General features: G+C 44.9%; 1 protein-coding gene across 4 annotated transcripts; it reads left to right on the forward strand.

Annotated features, from left to right (window-relative positions):
* Nucleotides 1-1,054: 1,054 nt before the first annotated feature.
* On the forward strand, nt 1,055-17,516 carry PRSS35 (serine protease 35). Of its 4 annotated transcripts, none has more exons than XM_083828712.1 (3): nt 1,055-1,229; nt 1,770-1,949; nt 6,208-17,516. In XM_083828712.1, the coding sequence occupies exon 3, from the start codon at nt 6,443-6,445 to the stop codon at nt 7,682-7,684; it is 1,242 nt and encodes a 413-aa protein (XP_083684838.1). In that variant the 5' UTR covers nt 1,055-1,229; nt 1,770-1,949; nt 6,208-6,442; the 3' UTR covers nt 7,685-17,516. The 4 variants fall into 4 exon arrangements, with proteins under 4 accessions (XP_083684838.1, XP_083684836.1, XP_083684837.1 ...); XM_083828710.1 differs by having other exon boundaries at nt 1,057-1,229; nt 1,700-1,949; nt 6,428-17,516; XM_083828711.1 differs by having other exon boundaries at nt 1,057-1,229; nt 6,428-17,516.
* The last annotated feature ends 1,400 nt before the right edge of the window (nt 17,517-18,916 follow it).

Raw genomic sequence — 18,916 nt, forward strand, 5'->3', positions numbered from 1 at the left:
TGCATAAATAATTAGTATTACACTTTTAAGTCGTACACACAAGCAGCAACAAAAGCAGACCTGCAAAAAAATTAACATTTTGAAGAAATGAACCCGAAGATTTGAAATAAAACTTTAGGCTGCAGTTCCTGGCCAATGCCTCATTTCCAACCTATGTATACAATTAGTTCCACTAAATTTCAAAAGTTAAGTCTTTGAAAGGAAGGATATTCTTATGATTACGACAACAAAATAGTACTCTGGAGATCTCAACTTGATCTCTAGCAATGCCACAAATTTCCTGCAGGTTTTGGCAAATCAAGAGGGCCATCGTCTAGTGTGAGCTGATTTCAGCAGATGAACTCACCGAATTGACTCTGGTTAAGCTCTTGCAAAAGTCTTTAATGAGTGAATTTCGTGTGGTGCACCTGCACAGCACGGGAAGAACTTTGTTGTAGGGCAGGGGGCCGTGGGACACCAGCTGGGACTCCTGGTCCCTCCAGGGGGGCTGCAGTGGTACAGGGCCCATGGACCCACAACCAAAGGTCTCTGCCTCGGCAGGGGTGAAGAAAAAGGCACCAAAGCTCAGCCCCCGCGCTGGGTTTTCTGCCCGTCTACAACCACACAGGCTCCGGGAGCCTGGGCAGGGGAAGACAGAGACATTAGAAAGAGTGGAACGAAGACTGGGGAGAAGAGGAGGGAGGTGCTGGGGGGGCTGGGGCCCTGAGGAGCGGGGCTGGGGCTCCTGAGGAGCGGACCAGCAGGGCCCGGGCGGGGAAGGCGCCGCGGGACCCTGAGGGGAAGGGCGGGGAGGCCCGGCCCGGCCCGGCCCGGCCCGGCCCGCGGGGCCGCTTGAGGAGCCGGCGGCCGCTGCCGCCTCCCCCGCGGCCCCGGCCCCAGCCCCAGGCGGGATCACCCCGTCTCTCCGCGGCGATGCGCCTCCCCGCCCCGTGCCTTCATCCCACCCCATCCCACCCGAGGGGATCTCCCCTCAGCCCTCCCCTTCTCTCCCTGCCGTCCTCCTCCCTTGCTCCTTTTTTTTTTCTCTTTTTTTTTTTTTTTTTCCCTTTTTCCATCCCCTCCCCCGCCCGGGAAGACCCGGCAGCTCCCCCCCGCCCCGTCCTCAGTAGCCGCGGGTGCTCGGCGGCGGCGGGTGCCGGGGCCGGGGCCGGGGGCGGCGGGGCAGGGCAGGGGGTCTCCCACGACGTGGAGGTGGCCGCTTCCCCTCCCCTGGGCTCCATCGGGGCCAGGTACGGCCGCGGGGGGAGGCTGCCCGCACCTGGCCGGGGCGGCGGCGGCCGGGGAGCGGGGCAGGAGGAGGGCTGGGGGCGGCCGCGTCCTTGCCACCGGGCAAAATTGGGGGGCTGAGGGGTGTCGGTGCCCTGGGCTTGTGCAGGATTTGTTGTAAAGCCCCTGCCGCGTTAGCCTGAGGGATGCAGTTTTGATAGGACTGAAAAGCGACACGTTGCTCTGACCCCCCCTCCCGCCCCCCCCTTTTTTTTTCTTCTTTTTTTTTAAGCACGGGCGACTAGCAGGACAGACGAGAGGGGCACATTTATTCCTCTTTCAGGGTTTTTGTCTCCGTGCAGCTTCGGCTGTAGGCACGGAGGGAGCCTCTTCGCATTTCAAAACAACCTCTCCTTTAATTCTGATTCACCCCCGCAGTATTTGTGCTACCATTCCTGCTCTCTTTTTTGGAATTGACACTAATTTTATCCAGATTCGTCACCGCTGGAAGCAGATTTATCTCGGAATCGCAAGAGAGCTGTGCCAAGGTATTTAACTTTCAGGCTCGGGAGAGAGGGAACTCCTTTGGATCAGCCACAGAAAGGCAGAGCCTCCCGCGGTCACGCCTGAACGCAGGACCAGAGGATGGCTAAGGAGCTTTAGCGAGTGGAAGCCTTCCTCTCCAAATCCTCGGCTTCTCCCAGGAAAACGCCGGACTTCCAAGCGCTTGATGCACACAAACGGTGAGCAGAAGCGGAGCGGGCGATGAAAAAGCAAAGATCCAACGACCCCCTCTTTTTTTCCCCCCTCAACCTCTGTTTCCCTGCTGATGTCCCCCCAGGGCATCAGGCTCGGGCAGAGCAGCCGGGGCCGGGGACCCAGGGCAGGTTCAGCCCCGGGAGCCGTTCCCCTTGTCCCGGACCGCAGCGGGATGGGGCTGTGGGGTTGGGGGATCGCCCCTCTGCGGCCCCTTCCCCAAACCTGGCAGGGGAGGAGAAAGGCGCAGCCCCGGGCAGAGTGGAGCGGAGGCTGCCTGGTGGCCAGCCCCGGGGCTGGGAGAGGCTCCCGGAGAGGGCTGAGCAGGGTTTGCGAAAGTTGCAAAGCGCTCGTCCTCCGCCGCTCGTACCCCGAAAGGAGCCGTGCCGGTCTGAGCCCAGCCGGTCCGAGCCGAGCCGAGCTGTGCCGTGCCGGTCTGAGCCCAGCCGAACCGTGCTGTGCCCGTCCGAGCCGTACCGAGCCGTGCCGTGCCGTGCCGGTCTGAGCCCAGCCGTGCCGAGCCGGTCCGAGCCGTGGTGCTGTCCGGGCGCGCCACCCAGCGGCTGCCGACACAGGGTGGCTGGGGGTTCTCCCTGCCCCCGTCGGGAAACAGAAAACATTTTTCGTTCTTTTTTTCTTTTCTTTTCTTTTTTTTTTTTTTTTTGTGTGTGTGTGATTTCAGAAACCCACAAGAGTTTTCAAAAAGCCTTGTAAAATTCGTTCTTCTCATGCCTACTGAAGCAGCTTAACTTTTGTAAGAGCCAGGAGTCGCCGTGTTTTTTGTTTGTTTGTTTGTTTGTTTTCTCCATAAGCCACTCTGGAGGATGAAATCTGTGCACCGATATCCAGAGGAGTGAAGGGAGCAGTGGTGGATAGGGTTAGGGTTATGGCTTTTTGCAGAGAGTATGAGATTTCCAAAAACATCCCGTCTTTTGCTTTGTCAGAGCAGAACTGTCAATTCCAACTTTCAGACCATTTAAAGAACAAGGCCAAAAGCAGTTAAGGAGCTGGGTAGTGTTTCAGCTTATCATATTTTGTGGTCTGAGAACTGCATCTGAATTTATGCACGTCTAATGTGAATTGTGCTGACTTTCCTACAATCCCAGGCTGTTCCGAACAAACCAAGATAAAACACCATGAGGCAGTAAGGACAAAACTTTTCTTCTTCCTGAGCTACACTGACAAATAATTTCAGTCTGGGATAGCCTGAAGAGAAGCATAGTCCAGGACTGCTTGTCTACAAACTGTCTCCTGAGCATTTGAGGTGCATTCTTCTGGAGTTAGATAGGTCATGCTGACAAGATATTTGAAAGATATCCTGGAAAGGTAGGATATGTTTGTATTTTGTGAATGCAGAAAGGGTTAATGATAGAAACAGGATGTAAGAGCTGAAAATGCCTTTACATGTATGCATGGTAGCTGGAATGAGGACAGAGTCCTTGCAGTTATCCACTGGGCTTGGAAATCAGAGGGAAAGTTTCAAAATTTTCACAGGACCAAGAAAATCTCTTTCATTTTCTGGTTTTCATCTTCTTCTATCTTCTCTGAAGCAATTCATCCTGTCATAAAGGCAGAGCTGACTGAAGGCTTCTAATTACTGTAAGCCAACCCAAAATTTATATGGGAAAGGAGCAAAGAAAAAGAGAGGGCAGAGCCTGGGGTTTGGAGGAAGAGCAAAGAACAGCGTGGCAGAAAGTGAGAGTAAGATTTTGGGGATCTTTTTGCCAGCTTATAGCCTTCTCTGGGCCTTTCCTCCTTCCTCTGGAGGCTGTATCCCCTCTCCCCTTCTCTCACCATGCAGTGGTGTCTTTGCAGCCATCTACACAATTCCATCCTTGCTATCTGGCAAGAGAAGTCCCTGCGTTCCCCCCTGTGCCAGGATCCTGTACAGGGCCATAGCAACTGTTGTCTTTTCCTGTGCTTGATGTTGTCCTTGCTTAAGCAGTAGAGTTCTGGTTAGTAAACAGACCTTAAGTGCCTGGCTGTAAATGACAATGCTGCCTACTGGGACCACTCTGCCCTGTAATGAAAATTACCATTTTCATCAAGCTCCTTGGCTTGGACTTCTTCCAGTTCTACTGAAGCATAATTGTCCAGTTAGTTCATTACAAACAACAAGTGGCTCATTATAAATGATGGAAACCATGGTGTCCAAGACTGTCTTTATAAGTAGCGAGCACTTGAGTATAGTGTTTCAAACAGGAGGCTCCGACACATCTATTCAGGGTTGTGTGTTTTGTTTTGTTTTCTTCTTTTTAAAGAGTGGCTGGAGGGAGGCACAGTACTTACCCGTTTGCTTGTAGGATGTCTCTATACAAAGCAAATTTCGTTATGAATCCAGCTGGGAAGGCTTCAGCCATCTCGGTGGAATGACATCAGCCCAGGCACTTCTGAGACTTTCTATATGAACTAGCAGTTAGTGAATTAACTTTCCTTAGTGCTCACAAAATTCAGCTACAGAAAGCTATCCAAAATCCAGACCCTGAAGAAGAGCTGAGAACAGGAGGAGCATTTTAGGAAGAGAACCTAGAAAAGGCATTCTCAAGCCCGATGGAAGCAGCGAGTTTCTCAATATCTTGTGTCTCTTCAACAGCCATATTAGGACAAAGCACATTAAAATCAGCATTTCCACATTAATATCACATGATTTACCTTCAAATCATGCTAGCCTCTGACAGGCTCAAGGTGAAGAAAAGGAAGTGCAAGTAGTTAATGCAAGTAGTTAAGCAGTGGAACCCTTCAATGGAGAACATTGTGGATACAAGATTTTGTGGGGGTTCAAGGGAAGACTGGGTAAATTCATGGAAAAGAAATCTACCAAAGTTTACTCCCACTACAGAAACTACCTCTGGCTTAAATTCTATGGGGTGCAAGTGGTTTTAAGTGAAGAGAATATGAGGGAGGAGGGCCATACACGGTTGCTCTATTCATGTGCTCTGCCGTAGGCATCTATCTGGCCAGTATCAGAAACAAGATTTTAGGCTAGATGGACCAATGGTCAGGCCAGGAAGGCTATTCCTGTGTTCTCATCATAGTATTTCTTTATTTCGATGCCTTATTATTTATCCATAAATATGTAAAATTATCATTCCTCTTCAAATTTAGTACTAATTAAGCAATAATAATACTTTGAAAGTAATGCTGTATATAAATGTTAGTGCTTAAATATGTGCATTTTTGCAATACCAATAACCTAGACTGGTATGGCCAAGTGGTGTCTCCCTGCAAAATCTTGCTACTGGGATCACTGCTCTGCTTTCAACATCTTCAAATATCTTTCAGTATGATTACATGCACCCCAGAGCTTAGGCCTGTGAGTCACTGTAAACTCCAGATGTCTTACAAAGGTTCACACAACTTCTCCAAAACCTGAGTTAGCTACTTTAAAGCCAGGGTAAGTAAATATATGGTGTTGTAAAATGTGTTTCAAGTATATCCAAGTAAGTAAACTCCAGGTCAAAGTCAGTGTTCCATGTGGGCTAAGGTGAAAGGCATCAAAAGCTACGCCAGCACAAAACTGCCGTCTGAATTTGGCATTGGAATCAACAAGCTGTGTTTGAGCCATAGTGCTTAGTTAGCTAAAAAGTGATAGCTGTTGCCTCTTACATGCAAGTACTATGTCTACATGGTGTAGATGCCTCAAAATTATAGTTGTTGGTCCATTGTTTGGCTTTTAAAGTGATGTTACCACTTCTTTTCCCATGTTACACTCATGCTCCTCTTTGTTTTTTTTCACGCTATATCTTTAGCTAGCCTGTAACCAGGTTGTTTCACTGTGTGGGGCTACTCATTCTAAACAAAGCTCAAGAAAATGCAAGCGGTTGTCTTTGCCCTGATTTATACTGCCATCACAATGTAAACCAGAAAGCTTAACCACATACATACCCTTGAATTGCTTAGCTTTTAAAGTTTAATCATAGGCTCTTTCTTTCTACACAGCTGAGGTTTCCATGTAATTGGAATAAAGGATAAGAGAATGGAGTGCAGCTTTCCCAATGGCAGCGGTTAGTAGCTGGTTAATGCCACTGATATCACTGCTGCCAAAGGAGAAAAATGGTATTTTCAGTAATGTTTGAGCTCAGAATCAAGAGCTCTGGGTTCAGTTTCTGGCTCTGCTGCAGACATCTAACAATTTTACATTCTTTCTGCATGTTTCCCAGCTACAGATGAGAATAGTTTTTTTTTTTTTTTTTGTCTTTCTGATTTAAAGTGTTACCTTTTTGTGTGGTGTGTCTCCCTATCTAGGTGGGCCCTTCCACATGTGACCATAAGACACAGACAATAGAGTTTCTGCAGCCTTTGTGAGATCCTGAAGGAAAAAGGCATGCCATGAGTCAGCAGACTTGTCCCTCCTATTTGGCTGGGCTTTCCTGAGTGTATATATTGCATGATTATGCTTTTAAGATACTAAGATAGTTGCGTGTATTTCAACTCTGTATTTTCAAATCTCTCTGTCTTGTTTTAGAAAAAAATAGACAAAATGGAGCACATGTTACTGGTATTCATATTATTCTTGCCTACATTGGGTCTTGCTAATGGAACAGAAACTGAACAAGATTTTACTTGGCACTTAAAGAAGATTCCCCAAATTGTGAGTGAAAGAACTTTCTCCCTTGACAACCCTAAATTTGAAGCAAAACCCAACTTAGAGCTGAACAGCGTATGTGGAATTGAATGTCAAAGAAAATTGCCAGTGCCCAGCTTGTCTGACTTGAAGGACCTCTTATCCTATGAGACTGTTTTCGAGAATGGCACGCGGACCCTGACTGAAGTGAATGTCCTTGGACTAACACCTGGTCCATCTGGAAACACAACTACACACAAGTCATTGAGGAAGAAGAGGCAGATATACGGAACAGATAGTAGGTTCAGCATCTATGACAAACGGTTTACGACCAACTTTCCCTTCAACACAGCTGTGAAGGTCTCCACTGGCTGTAGTGGCATTCTCATTTCCCCCAAGCACGTGCTAACAGCTGCCCACTGTCTGCATAACGGCAAGGATTACGTTAAAGGCAGCAAAAGACTGAGGGTGGGCCTGATGAAAACAAAGTCCAGAGGTGATGGCAGGAAGCGCAAAGGGGCTAAGAGAAGTAGGAGAGAAGCTTCCGAGGCCCAAGAGGATCCTAAAGTTGACAGAGGACAAAGGCGACGATCCAAAGGTGGTGGGAGAAAGCAGAGGAGATCTGGGAGGAAGCAGGAGACCTCAGATGGCATGCCCTCCTTCCAGTGGACCAGAGTGAAGAGTACCCACATCCCCAAAGGCTGGTTTAAGGGTGTCTCTGGGGATATTGCCCTGGATTATGATTATGCTGTTCTTGAGCTCAAGCGTCCCCACAAAAGGAAATACATGGAGCTGGGAATCAGCCCAACCATCAAAATGATGCCCGGGAGCATGATCCACTTCTCGGGTTTTGACAACGACCGATCTGGGCAGCTCGTCTACAGATTTTGTAGCATTTCTGATGAGTCTAATGATCTCTTTTATCAGTATTGTGATGCTGAGCCCGGCTCCACTGGATCTGGCATCTATCTCCGTCTTAAGGAGCCAAACAAAAAGAAGTGGAAACGCAAGATCATTGCTGTTTATTCGGGCCATCAGTGGGTGGATGTCAATGGGGAACAGCAGGATTATAATGTAGCAGTAAGAATTACTCCTCTTAAATATGCCCAGATTTGCTTCTGGATACATGGGAATGACGAGAATTGCACACAAGGCTGAAGAGAGCTAAAACTAACTTGCCTAGCACCCAAATTATAATAGAGTGAAAATCTTCTGCCAGCAGTTACCGAAAGAACATCACTCTACGTCAAGATGCTTTCGAACTCAAAGCTCACAAGTAATGTTACGGTGACTTGAGTAACGCTGAATGGTTGGGGAATGGGTAGAGTTATCAAACAAGGTATTTTTAATTGTAATCAACCCTAGATCTGCACTTAAAAGCCCAAACTATATTTATATTTGCAATTGTGATAAATTCAAATCGTTCATGTCAGAAAAAAATGACTACACTTGTTTGTCATTTTTTTTCCCCTAGGGGAAGGATTGAAGCTTCTCAAACTGGTATCCAACAATATATGTTTTTTTAATGGATTTTCTTTTCTCAGGGTTCCGTTCCAATTCTTCAAATGCAAGTTGTGTGTACATCACTTTACTGTCTGTGCAGAATGATCCAGAGTACTGCATGAGACTAAGAAATTATTCTGGCATTTTCTAAAGACCACAGCTCCATGTTGAAAAACAGCAATCTAGTTCGTGCTTGTTATTTTGGAAAGTTTCCTAATCTGGTTGCTGGAGGAACACTCCCATGGAAACCCCAATTTTTTTGTAGCCGATGACTAGACCTAAAAGACAAGTTTTCACTTCATTGCTCAGTAGAAACAACAAAGAGAAATTAAAGAACATAGAAGTTTCCATGTTTGGGAGAAGAAGAAACATCAGAGCATAACTTAATGCCTTTTTATACCTTCTTTGAGAAGCTATACAAGTCTTAAATATATACATTTTCTTTCTAATTAATATTTGGAAAGCTGTAGCTTTAGCTTCTTTTCAAATGTTTATCTTCCCCATTAGGCAAAGTCACTGACTTCAGAAGTGGCTGTTTGACAATCATTTGGAGCTTCACCTCAAAGCCACGGATGAGAGTTTTGTTGGGTGCTAACCATTTTTGCAGGTTCTTAAAACTACTTCATAAGAATTCAGCTGCATAGATAGGATACTCTGGGAGTTGGAAAGCAATATTTCTGTATGTCTTTCCATGGTTTTACAAAGTGGGCAGTTTTAATCATGTCATATTCGGACTCCGCCTCAACGTGAGTCACAGGGTTAAACTAAAAAATTCTCCCAACTAAATTATACCAGCTTCTGAATGGTGGAAGAACTACCCTGTACCTGATAACCGGTACCTTGCTAGGTAGCAGCAGTAGTTATCAAACAATTTGGTTCAATATGTTTGCTGAACCACACAGTTAATGAAAAAAGAGAGCTTGACTTTCACACATGAATTGCCTTTTTAAAAAATTGGATGCTGTTGATTGCCACACAAGTCTTAATCTTGTATTTTGTATCAAGATTTTGAAGCGCACAGGATTGTTATGGTGCTATGTTAATCTAGTAACAAAATAATATTTCAGATCACATCCATTGGGTTTCGTTACTTTTATAATTATTCACCATTGCAATATTTAATTTTTTGATGATAGGTTTATACTGACCAAAATTAATTTTCTTCCTATGCAGAAGAAAAAAAAAATAGAACAAGATTTTAAAATATGATTTGCTTCTTGGTATATTTGAAATTTGCTTGTAACATTTTTCAATGAAATATGATCATTTTTAGTAACCCACTTTTCTGTAGATGATTGAAAATATAAAACCTGACACTTTGAATGGGCAGGCAACTTTCTTTGACATATTATTACCAAAACATCAACATTTAACAGTTGTTTCCATACCATAACTCCAGCAATATTTCATTGATTGGAAGAGATCTCACTTTAAAAGAAACTATTTCTTTCAACTTTAGCCTTTCCAGGCAACATTTAACTTTTTTTTTTTTTTAGACTTGTATGATTGTTTGCAGAAAACTAATATTTTTTAAAGTTTAGAAATTAATGTCTAAGGTTTTAAAGTTAATTATATTTGTTGTTGTTGTTAACATCTCTATGTCTATGAAGACATATGGCTTCACTGACTAATTTTAAATCACCTCAGTCCAATATTTAATGCTCTTGCTCTATGCAGCAGACCTACAATATTCCTTAGGTGGCTCTATAATGTATTTCTTACGTGCCTTTTTCCATAGTTACTGTAACAAATAAGGTACCATATTGTTAATCAATATAAGTCAGCATAGGTCCATGGATTTTATTAGAATTTTATCCTCAACATTGATTCAGGTCCAAAACTGATCAAGATAAAGTAGCTTAGTAAATCCCTTGTTTTGGGGGGTCGTCTTTAGGTGTACTCATTAGGAAAAGAAATATCATTATTTCTTTATTAGTTTGGGAATCAGGGACAAGGTAAGAATGAAAAATGTTGATGTCAGCTTTCAAATGGTCTTGTTCTAATAATCATCTGCTTTAAATACCTCAGCCACAACCTGAAATTCTCATACCAGGCTGATAACAAATGTTTATCCTCAGAGGATAAATGTTGGACGTCCAGTGCCTTATTTTATGGTACTAAGAGATTAAAGAGGCTGAGCAGTGCAACATATGAATTAATCACAACTATATATATACATATTCAAGCCCCTGTGTCTGAGTGCACATGCAGAGACACATGCAAGCATGGCATTTGAAAGCATGCGCTGTGCTGTCTGGGCCAGAACCTTCAGGCAAGGGGAAGATACCAGTGGCCAAAATGTTCATGGCTGTCGTATCCTAATGCCAGACAACATTTCGATATGCCATTTAGCCTAATAAAGAAGGAAATGCTTTGTGTAGGTGTTGTTACAGCCCCAGAGGCCAGCATAGGGCTATTGGTACCAGCCACTGCAAGTGGGATGAGGACTTTTGAGCTGTCAGAATCTCAGATTGCCTTCAAAGAGCTGCAGTTGGTATCTTGTTATCTATGACAAAATACCCGAGGGGGTGTTCCTAGTATGGAGGATAGTGCACAGGCATCAGGGCAGGGTTCCCAGCATAGAAGGAGACACATCCCTTGCAATATCTCTGCAAAGGATTTTTCCCTCTTTCAAGTACTGGAGTGGGCATCGTTTGTTTTCCTCAGCGTTAATGCTTTTCCATAAGAGTCAAGCTTTTCTTTAACTGTTTTCTTGGCTTTAGGAAAACAAAACAAACAAACAAAACAAAACAAAACAAAAAAACCTCAGACAAATCCCTTTTCTGCTAAAGGGCTACTGGCAATTTGTAAGCTTTCCCCAGGCCAAGGATATGCCTCATATACAAACCATTAACACACCCAGACCAGCTTCTGCAAGACACTTGTGCATGTGTTTAGTTTTGGGCTCTGAGAAGTAGAGTGGAATCCAAGGGGGTTATCTGGGATGTGAAAAATCAAGTCTAAGTTTGTTATCTTACAAAAGAAAAACACAATATTAGCTAGTAAAATTTATTTCTGTTATGTGGGGTATAGGGTACCCGATGCTTTAAAAATTGCTTAAAGCTTCTCCTTGACTCACTTCATAACTTACCATACAAATTCTACAGATTTGAGTCTGTATAGAGTATGAATCAACCCAGAATATGGCCAAGTAAGAAAATAATTCTTTTAAAAGTGGAGGAAAGAAGCAACTGGGGTCTTCCTCCTACTCTGCTGATAAGGAATCAGCTTGCTGCAAGCAGCAATTACTACAGAAAGAGACAGCAAAAGAAGTCGATGTTACAGAAGACCAGGAAGAAGGAGGTGGTGTATGAGGGATAAAGAAAGTGAAAAGTAAATGGCCGTGAGGTAGCAGAAGGACCTACTGTAAGAAAGAGTTGGCAGGTGGGAAAGGCACAACAGTGCATGCTAAGATGTAAAAATCATAAGTTGCATGAACATCTCCTTTCACTGTTAAGCATGGGGCTGTTCTTCCCAGCTAAAAGCACGAAGGAAAAGGCTGTGAGAGGGAGGGTTCATGTTCTGGCAGGGACCACTGACAGGCAGCAGTTGTGAACCCTGACCTACAGTCCTTGCCCAAAGTCGCAGGGATTGTGCTTGTGCTCGGTACGTCAGGGTCCTTGGGAAGCAACAGAGCCAAAAGGGTCGGTGGCACGAACCTCCCGGCACACCGCGTCACCGAGAGGGTGGTAAGTGACGCCAATTTCTTCCATGTGAACGTTTCCAAACCTGACAATTTGGTGGGATTTCTGCCAAGGCTGTTCCCTGTTGGAAAAAAAAGAAAATAAATAAATCCCAAACTTGAAGTGTTTAAGCATTGGTTCCACATTTTGCATGTATCTGCAAAGCCTAGCCAATATTTTTTTTCAAATACCTTTAGTATGTTTGGTAGCTTTGTAGAAATGTAGTCAACTGCTTCTAATTTTAAAGCACACCATATTGCAGATACTTCCATCTACAACCTACTGGACTAAGGAATAATATATATATATATTATTAGATTGAAAGCTTAAAATTGCACAATAATCTCAAAGGATTTGGAAGCACATTTGAGTCCCTGGTTTTCATTTTTATTTGCACCAGCATTTTGCTCCAAGTATGAGATAGTATTTAGGCTAAAAACCTTAAGAGGTAGCTTTTATGATTCTTTAATGTTCTTAACTTTTTTAAAAGTGACAGCAAACTTCAAAAAATGTGTTTTTATAATATTTTTAACTGCACAAAACTACAGCTCATTTGGGAAAATAAATGCAAACCTTCACTATATTAAGATGTTATACAATGCACATGCTATGTCAATAAATATTTTCTTGTTTTTCTTTTCCTCTTTCATTATGTAGTTTGTTAGCTATGTTGTTATTGCACAAACTCAATTCTGTAAATGCCTTTAACTGGTTGTCATTGAATCATCTGGGACATGGTCTTACAAGATGCTAATGTCTCTTTAAATTTATTATCGGGAAAATTTCCCTGTCTAATCCTTTCTTCAAGACAGCTACTCTGTGAGCAAATTTGATGAGTAAGAAAATTGGTTCAACAAGGAAATGACTCACAGACTGTGCCACAAGTTATTAATTCTGAAATAAGTAATTAGTTCTGTTTCTGCTGTTAGCAATTGTTGTGTTTTCTACCTCGGAGAGCTGTTGAACCAGGCCAAATCAGAAATGCGTAAAATATTACAGTGTTGCTTCTCAGCATTGTCTTATCTCTGTTCCCTTGAAATTGGTGGCGGTTTGACCACTGGCAGTAAAGTGAGAGATTTTTGGCAATGAGAGCTGCTGGAAATATTAAATGGAAAGTTTAGAAATGATTACTGCAGTGGTTACCAGCGTGTCCAATACAAGCAATGTTTAACTAGGGTCTGGCGAGGGCTCCCACATGAGCTCTGGTGGTCCTTGCATGGGGACCACATGGGAATAACCAGGACTGAGATGTTCCTCACCTGGACCAAAAGTCCTTCTGGGGCTGGGAGCAGCGTCTCAGTCCTTCCATTGCTGAGTCTGCCGATGAAGAATGTCTTGGTGCCTGAGAAATATTCCTCTGCCCCTCCTCAGGGATAGACCCAGGGCTGAAATCTGTGAGCTCTGCAGGCCACTCCCGAGCCCCTGGCCAGGGCTAGTTGCTCCTACGGGAGGCGCATTTCAGGACACGCTGTGGGTCACACATTTCCACCACATTTCCACATTGCCACCGTGGCAGCCTATCCAGTATCAACTCATCTCTAAAATGTTCCAGCATGGCCCAGTTCCTTGTGCTAGCATTTTTCTATACTGCTTCCAGTGCCCAGCATCTTTAACAAATACTCAAAAGGACTTGAGCAAATAATAGCAGCCGCTGCAATCTCAAGACCACCAAATAAATTTTGTCTTATATGGGTTATGAATAGTACTCCCGATGAGCCGCCCATCCCTCTCACTTGGAATAACACAACCTTGAGCCTTGACAATGGCTGTTGCTGTTAAGAAAGAGGATCAGATATACTGGAAAACCTACACATGCATTTGATAAACATTGTGCCTCTTGGCAATTATACGCTCACCATATTTATTGGGGTTGCTATGGCTCTACGTTTCCACGTGAAAGAGCTGGAAAACATTGGATTAAACCAAGTCAGGCAGTTTTTCAGACAAATTACTCAGCTGCCCTTTGGCTACAGTTGCAGCACTCTCCTGCTCCTCCCCTCCCATGTAATTTCCAGTTTTGTGGATTAAATTTTGGTTTCAGCTTTGCTTAATCAGAGATGAAAGCAGCTGCGAGGCAGCACGGCAGAAAAGGATCTTTTCTGGATGTGTGTTGAAGCCGGGTGGGCTCCAAACATAAAAGAGGACAATAGAAGGGAAAGAGCACGATCAACAACAAAAACCCACAGTGCTTTGTGGAACAGAAGAAAACAGGATTTCTATTTTTCTTACAGTAAATGGAAAACCCCAGTTTTTCCATTTCTTTGCCTTCTCTTCAATGATTAACTCATCAGCTAACCAGTGCTGATGCTCATACAGGAGAGAACAAAGCTGCTATGGGGTGGAGGTGCAGGATGCCAGCAAGGGCTTCCCCTCCCGGACAAAGGAAAAAGGAGAATGCAGGGTTATTCCAAGGGGGATTTCCAAGTAATATGAAGGAAAAATATATATATGAAAAGTCATCTCTAAGACAAGAGCCATATTTTTGTTTAGGTAAAACATACTGTCTGTAGAGAAGTTTGACCTGCTGCATATTATATGTACTTATATTTTATAAAGCATTACATGCTAGGCATTTATGATCTGTAAACAGGGTTATTCTTTTCAAAAAAAAAAAAAAGTGAAAAGGAAGTGAATACTCAAAAGAAAAAAGTAGTTTTGTTAGTGTCCAGTTTGGATATGGTAGTTTATTGCTTGTAAATTTTCCTGGTGTACCAGTGATCTGTGATCAGCTAATGTGGCTGGTATGACCGAAGGGCTTGTGTCCTTCACTTCTTGCTTATTGACTTTTTCCTTAATGGCTGGGATTAAATAAAACCTGGCCTCAGTGCATTAACCAATTTGAGGTTAGTGCTCTGTCCACAAGCTTTAAAAAAAAAAAAAAAAAAAGCCATTTTAAACTCCTCCTCAGCTGGAAAGAACCTCAGGGACTGCGTTAGCCCAGACCAGCTGCCATCCTGTGTCTGCGTGGACCTTTGCGTCCTTCACATTTAACAACCCCAGCTTTGCCCCATCCCATTCTCTACCCGTTTCTCATTAGGCTAATGAAGCGTCTTTTCTCTACTTGTGTACATCTGAAAAAGTAGTACATCTTACATGTAGTCAACTCCTGAACTTGCCGATGTGCTTTTTCACCTTGATCCTATGCCCTGGAATAGGTTTTCGTGCCTTCAACTCTTATCACCCTTAACTATGGCAACGATTTTTATAGCCAGGACAAGTCCAGCTCCGGTAGTGTACGAGTGTGGTACTGCTGCTCCCCGGGTGGTTTGCTGTGAAACATGTGCCCCAGTCCTGCAGGTGACAAACTCCAGCGATTCCCTGTTCACTGCTGGGCTCCGCTTCCCTTATTTCCCTACCAGCTTTACACGGGGTGTGCACAGACACGAGGGATGCTTTGGGGAAGGCAGCCCCTGCTCTGCTGCAGAGACCCTGGGGGATGTGGAGCTGGGGCAGGCCTGGACCCTGTCCTCCCAGTGTCCCCATCACGGCTGTAGTGGGCTCAGATGTTTCAGTTTGTGGGGTGGGGGCACAGGGAGCTGAAGCATCTCATGAAACAAGGCACAGGCCAGGCTCTAGCAGCCATCGCGGGGTTTAATCTCCTACACACATCCTCTTCCCCAGGGTCCCCGGGGAAGCTTTATTTAATTTCCCTGATTTAACAGACTGCAAAAATGACGATAATTGGTTACTATTAATCAGATTACCCTAACCGGACTGCAGACAGCTCTCATGGCCTCAGGACTTGCACGGGGCTATCAGTGGGGCCAGGCTGATCCTGGCGGGGTGCCCGGTGCTGGTGTTGGGCTCCACATCTGGCCAGCACCCACATGTCTGCCCAGCATGCTGCCGGCCTGGTGTGGACCTCTCTGGATATCCAGCAGGGGCAAGGTTTCTCACAGCCCTTATGTAAGCCTGTTGCTGAAATAAGCAAGCCAGCCAGACGTGTCCCCTTGCAGCTCTGCAGCCTGACGGGGCTAATCCAGGCACTAAGCCTGGAAAGCCAGGCTGTAGATGGTGTAGATGGGCCTTACCTGCTGCGTTTCACTAAGTATCCTTTGCAAAATGGGCAATTGCAGCTCTATAGGTGGGATAAAGCTTTCCTGCTCCAGGCGTATGTGCAGTGAGGATTGCCCATCTTTTTTACTCCCTCCATACTCTTACTCATACCCCCTCCACACTCACACAAAATAAATTTAAAACACTGTAAATACTGACAAGGACTTAGGAAAGCCACCCAGAGTTCTCCCAGCTGATCCCAAATATTTTCCCCGGTCCTCTTTCATGCATTGCCCTGTTTCCCAGCCAGCTCCTCAGCCCCGCTCCGCCGCTCCCTGGCAGCGGTGCTGGATGTGGCCGGGGGCACCGTAAGCTGCCTGGAGGCAGCAGGGCCAAGCACAGCACATCCAGGTCTACAGGGGCAAGCAGCAAGGTTTGTTAAACCAGAGGAGATAAGGCTGGAAGGGACAAATTTCCAGAGGAACAGCTCTCCCTCCTTGCCTTGCTGTATCCTTAAATCAATACTTCTCCTTGAGCCATCCCATTTCTTAACGTGCATGGTGAAGGTCGGGCTGCAAGCACAGATCCTTTGCCAAACCCACGTGGCCCCATGTGCTCGTCCCCAGCCACATCAGGCAGAGCCTGGGGCACCACAATGACACGATTTGGGGGCAGGGGGCTGCAACCACGTACCTCCCTTTTGCAGGCTGCAGTGAAGCTTGCTTTATTTGGCAAATGCCAAACTTCAAGGCGAGTATTTTTATATACCTAAAAAGACACATTTCTAGATCTAGAAGTCTGCCCCCTAATTTTAAAGCAAACTGTAAATTTGTAGGCCTGTCCAACAACATCACCAAGTATATCATCACCAAATATATCCCAGCAGAAACATGATAAAGCTACAGCTTAGAGACATCAGCCTGGTAGAAGCCAAGGTGATCTCTGAAGCACGTAATTGCCAACATAATGGCACAACTTACAGCCATTCTTAACAAGATGACCTGAAATATATGGTTTTTTCTACTGTGTTTTAACTAAGCACATGGAAATAAAACTTTCAAGCAATTAGGGGTGTTGCCTTTATGTTAGTGGGATGCAGACATCATGATGCCCTCTCAGCAGAGGGCTTTTTGGGCAGCCCCCACAGTCACAGACTGAGGGACCAGCTGGCAGTGCTATGTGCCCTGGCAGAAACCAAAATCAGCTGCAGCAGAGATGATGCTTAGTCTGTCTGCTCCTGGTAACAGGGTCTTTCCCCAGATATCTAAACAACATCCAGCTGACGTGGCCATTAAACCCACAAGACTTTCCATGAGAGCAGGGTAGTTCAGACCCTTGTATGGGGTCTAGTGTGGGGTGTACTATACTAGTGTGTAGTATATCAGTGAAAACATTACATTTAGGGATATGTACACTACATACATAGTAGCGTGATTGCAAATGTGGTACTTGGTATCTGAAGAGATGAGACACTGTCTCGGTGCCTGAGATGCAAGTCTTGTGCCCAAGCACTGCCCTGAATTCCTCACCTCACCCTTCACCAGCCAGGAACCTGCTGTGCCTTCTGGTCTGTCTCCTCTGCCAGGTGCCCAAGCAAGCAGCATGTGGGAGAAGTGGAGCTTGAAGACCCTGCACTTGGGATGAGAATCAGTCCCATCACCTACAGAGCCAATCTTTGCCACGTGATGAATCCTCCTGGGACAACACCTCATGCCAACGGAGGTCAAACCAGCTGAAAAGAGGGGAATGCAGAGACGGTCAGCCCATGGGCTCCTTTATCCTCAATAAACTTCTTCCCTTGCTGATAAGATTTAGCAGTGTGCTGAGCCTTGGCAGTGTCACTAAGAGCCCAATAGTAACTCTCAATACTGAAATTCTTTAAACTGTCAAACCTCTTCCTTTTTTTTTTTCTTTTCTCTCTCACTCTTTTTTTTTTTTTATAAATCTTTTATTCCCAAATGACTACACACTATACATAAATGTCCGCTGAAAAGCAATTGCTTAAACTACAGGTCTTCAGGAAGGGCTTTAAGAGATGAAAGGAACGTAGGCAGACCATGGGCTAACAATGCAATCACACTGGGGAAAATGCAGCTGCCCCACTTGGCTCTGTAAATAGGAACGTGGCAGCAGGGACAAGCCTTCACTCAGCGCTGTGTCCTGCTCAGGGTGCTGCACATCACAGGAGGTGAGGACCAGTGGAAGAGAGTGCAGAGAGTAAAAAGATTGATCAGCTCTCTAGAAATTTTGACTGACAAGGAAATACATAAGGAAGAAAGCATAAAAGAGAAGAAAGACCATGCTAACTGTCTTCACAATATCATCATCTTTGCTGCTGAAAAAGGGGAAAGGCAGCATCCCCACAGGTGGAGGAAATAACAGCTCAAAGTGCAGTAATAAAGTGCCAGGTAATGCAGGAGCAGCAGCATGCTCAGGGTGCAGGCAGTGGTGCCCTGGAGTGGTGTTCGGAGAGGCTGTGGCAGCACGATGGATGGAGGTCCTTTACAAAATCTGCTGGAAATTATACAGTTTAGGCTTTAGGGCAGGGGACTAGAGTAGGTGGCCCTTTATTTTCTGAGATTTCTCTCTTAGGACCCTGCCCACCAGTCTTAAATGGAAACCTCACATTCTCTGAATGCATCGCCTTTGAGAGGAGCTGCATCAAATCCCGTCAGTCTTATTTATCTTATGGCAGAGAGCCAATTTTTAAGTGAAACAGCATGCACAGTTATACACAGTGCTTATATTTGCAATAAAATGCTTTGACCAAGATTAAACATTATTGTATTTCATGAAATGGTCTGTTGCAGGATAGCAGAGGCTGAATGAGTTTATGTCTTCAGTTTGGCTATGGGAAAATGTTTTCATTTTAGTCACATTTCTCCTCCATCTCTGACAAATCTATCGAAAAACTGGGCTTATCAGCTCAAGTTTCCAGCCATGGCATCACAGCCAGCCCAATATTTTGAGAGAGGTGGATTTCCAGCATGATTTGCCTTAGCGCCAAGAGCTCTATAAGAAAAGTCTGCCTGACCAGATCTTCAAGAAAGCACAATAAGGCCAGCAGCTTGCTATCCATCGATACCATTTTTGCAACAAGAGCACTGCATCTAGCTACAGAACAGCATTTCAGCCACACCGCTGCGAAGGGTTGCAGGAAGAAACATAAAGTGAAGAGTGATGTTGGCAGCACAGGATCCAGGCAGCA

Source organism: Anser anser (assembly GCF_964211835.1).
Source record: "Anser anser genome assembly, chromosome: 3".
Taxonomy (NCBI): Eukaryota; Metazoa; Chordata; class Aves; order Anseriformes; family Anatidae; genus Anser; species Anser anser.

What these genes read in the sequence shown, in the direction of transcription:
- PRSS35 (XM_083828712.1), top strand. Translation starts at nt 6,443, where the DNA reads ATGGAGCACATGTTACTGGTATTCATATTATTCTTGCCTACATTGGGT.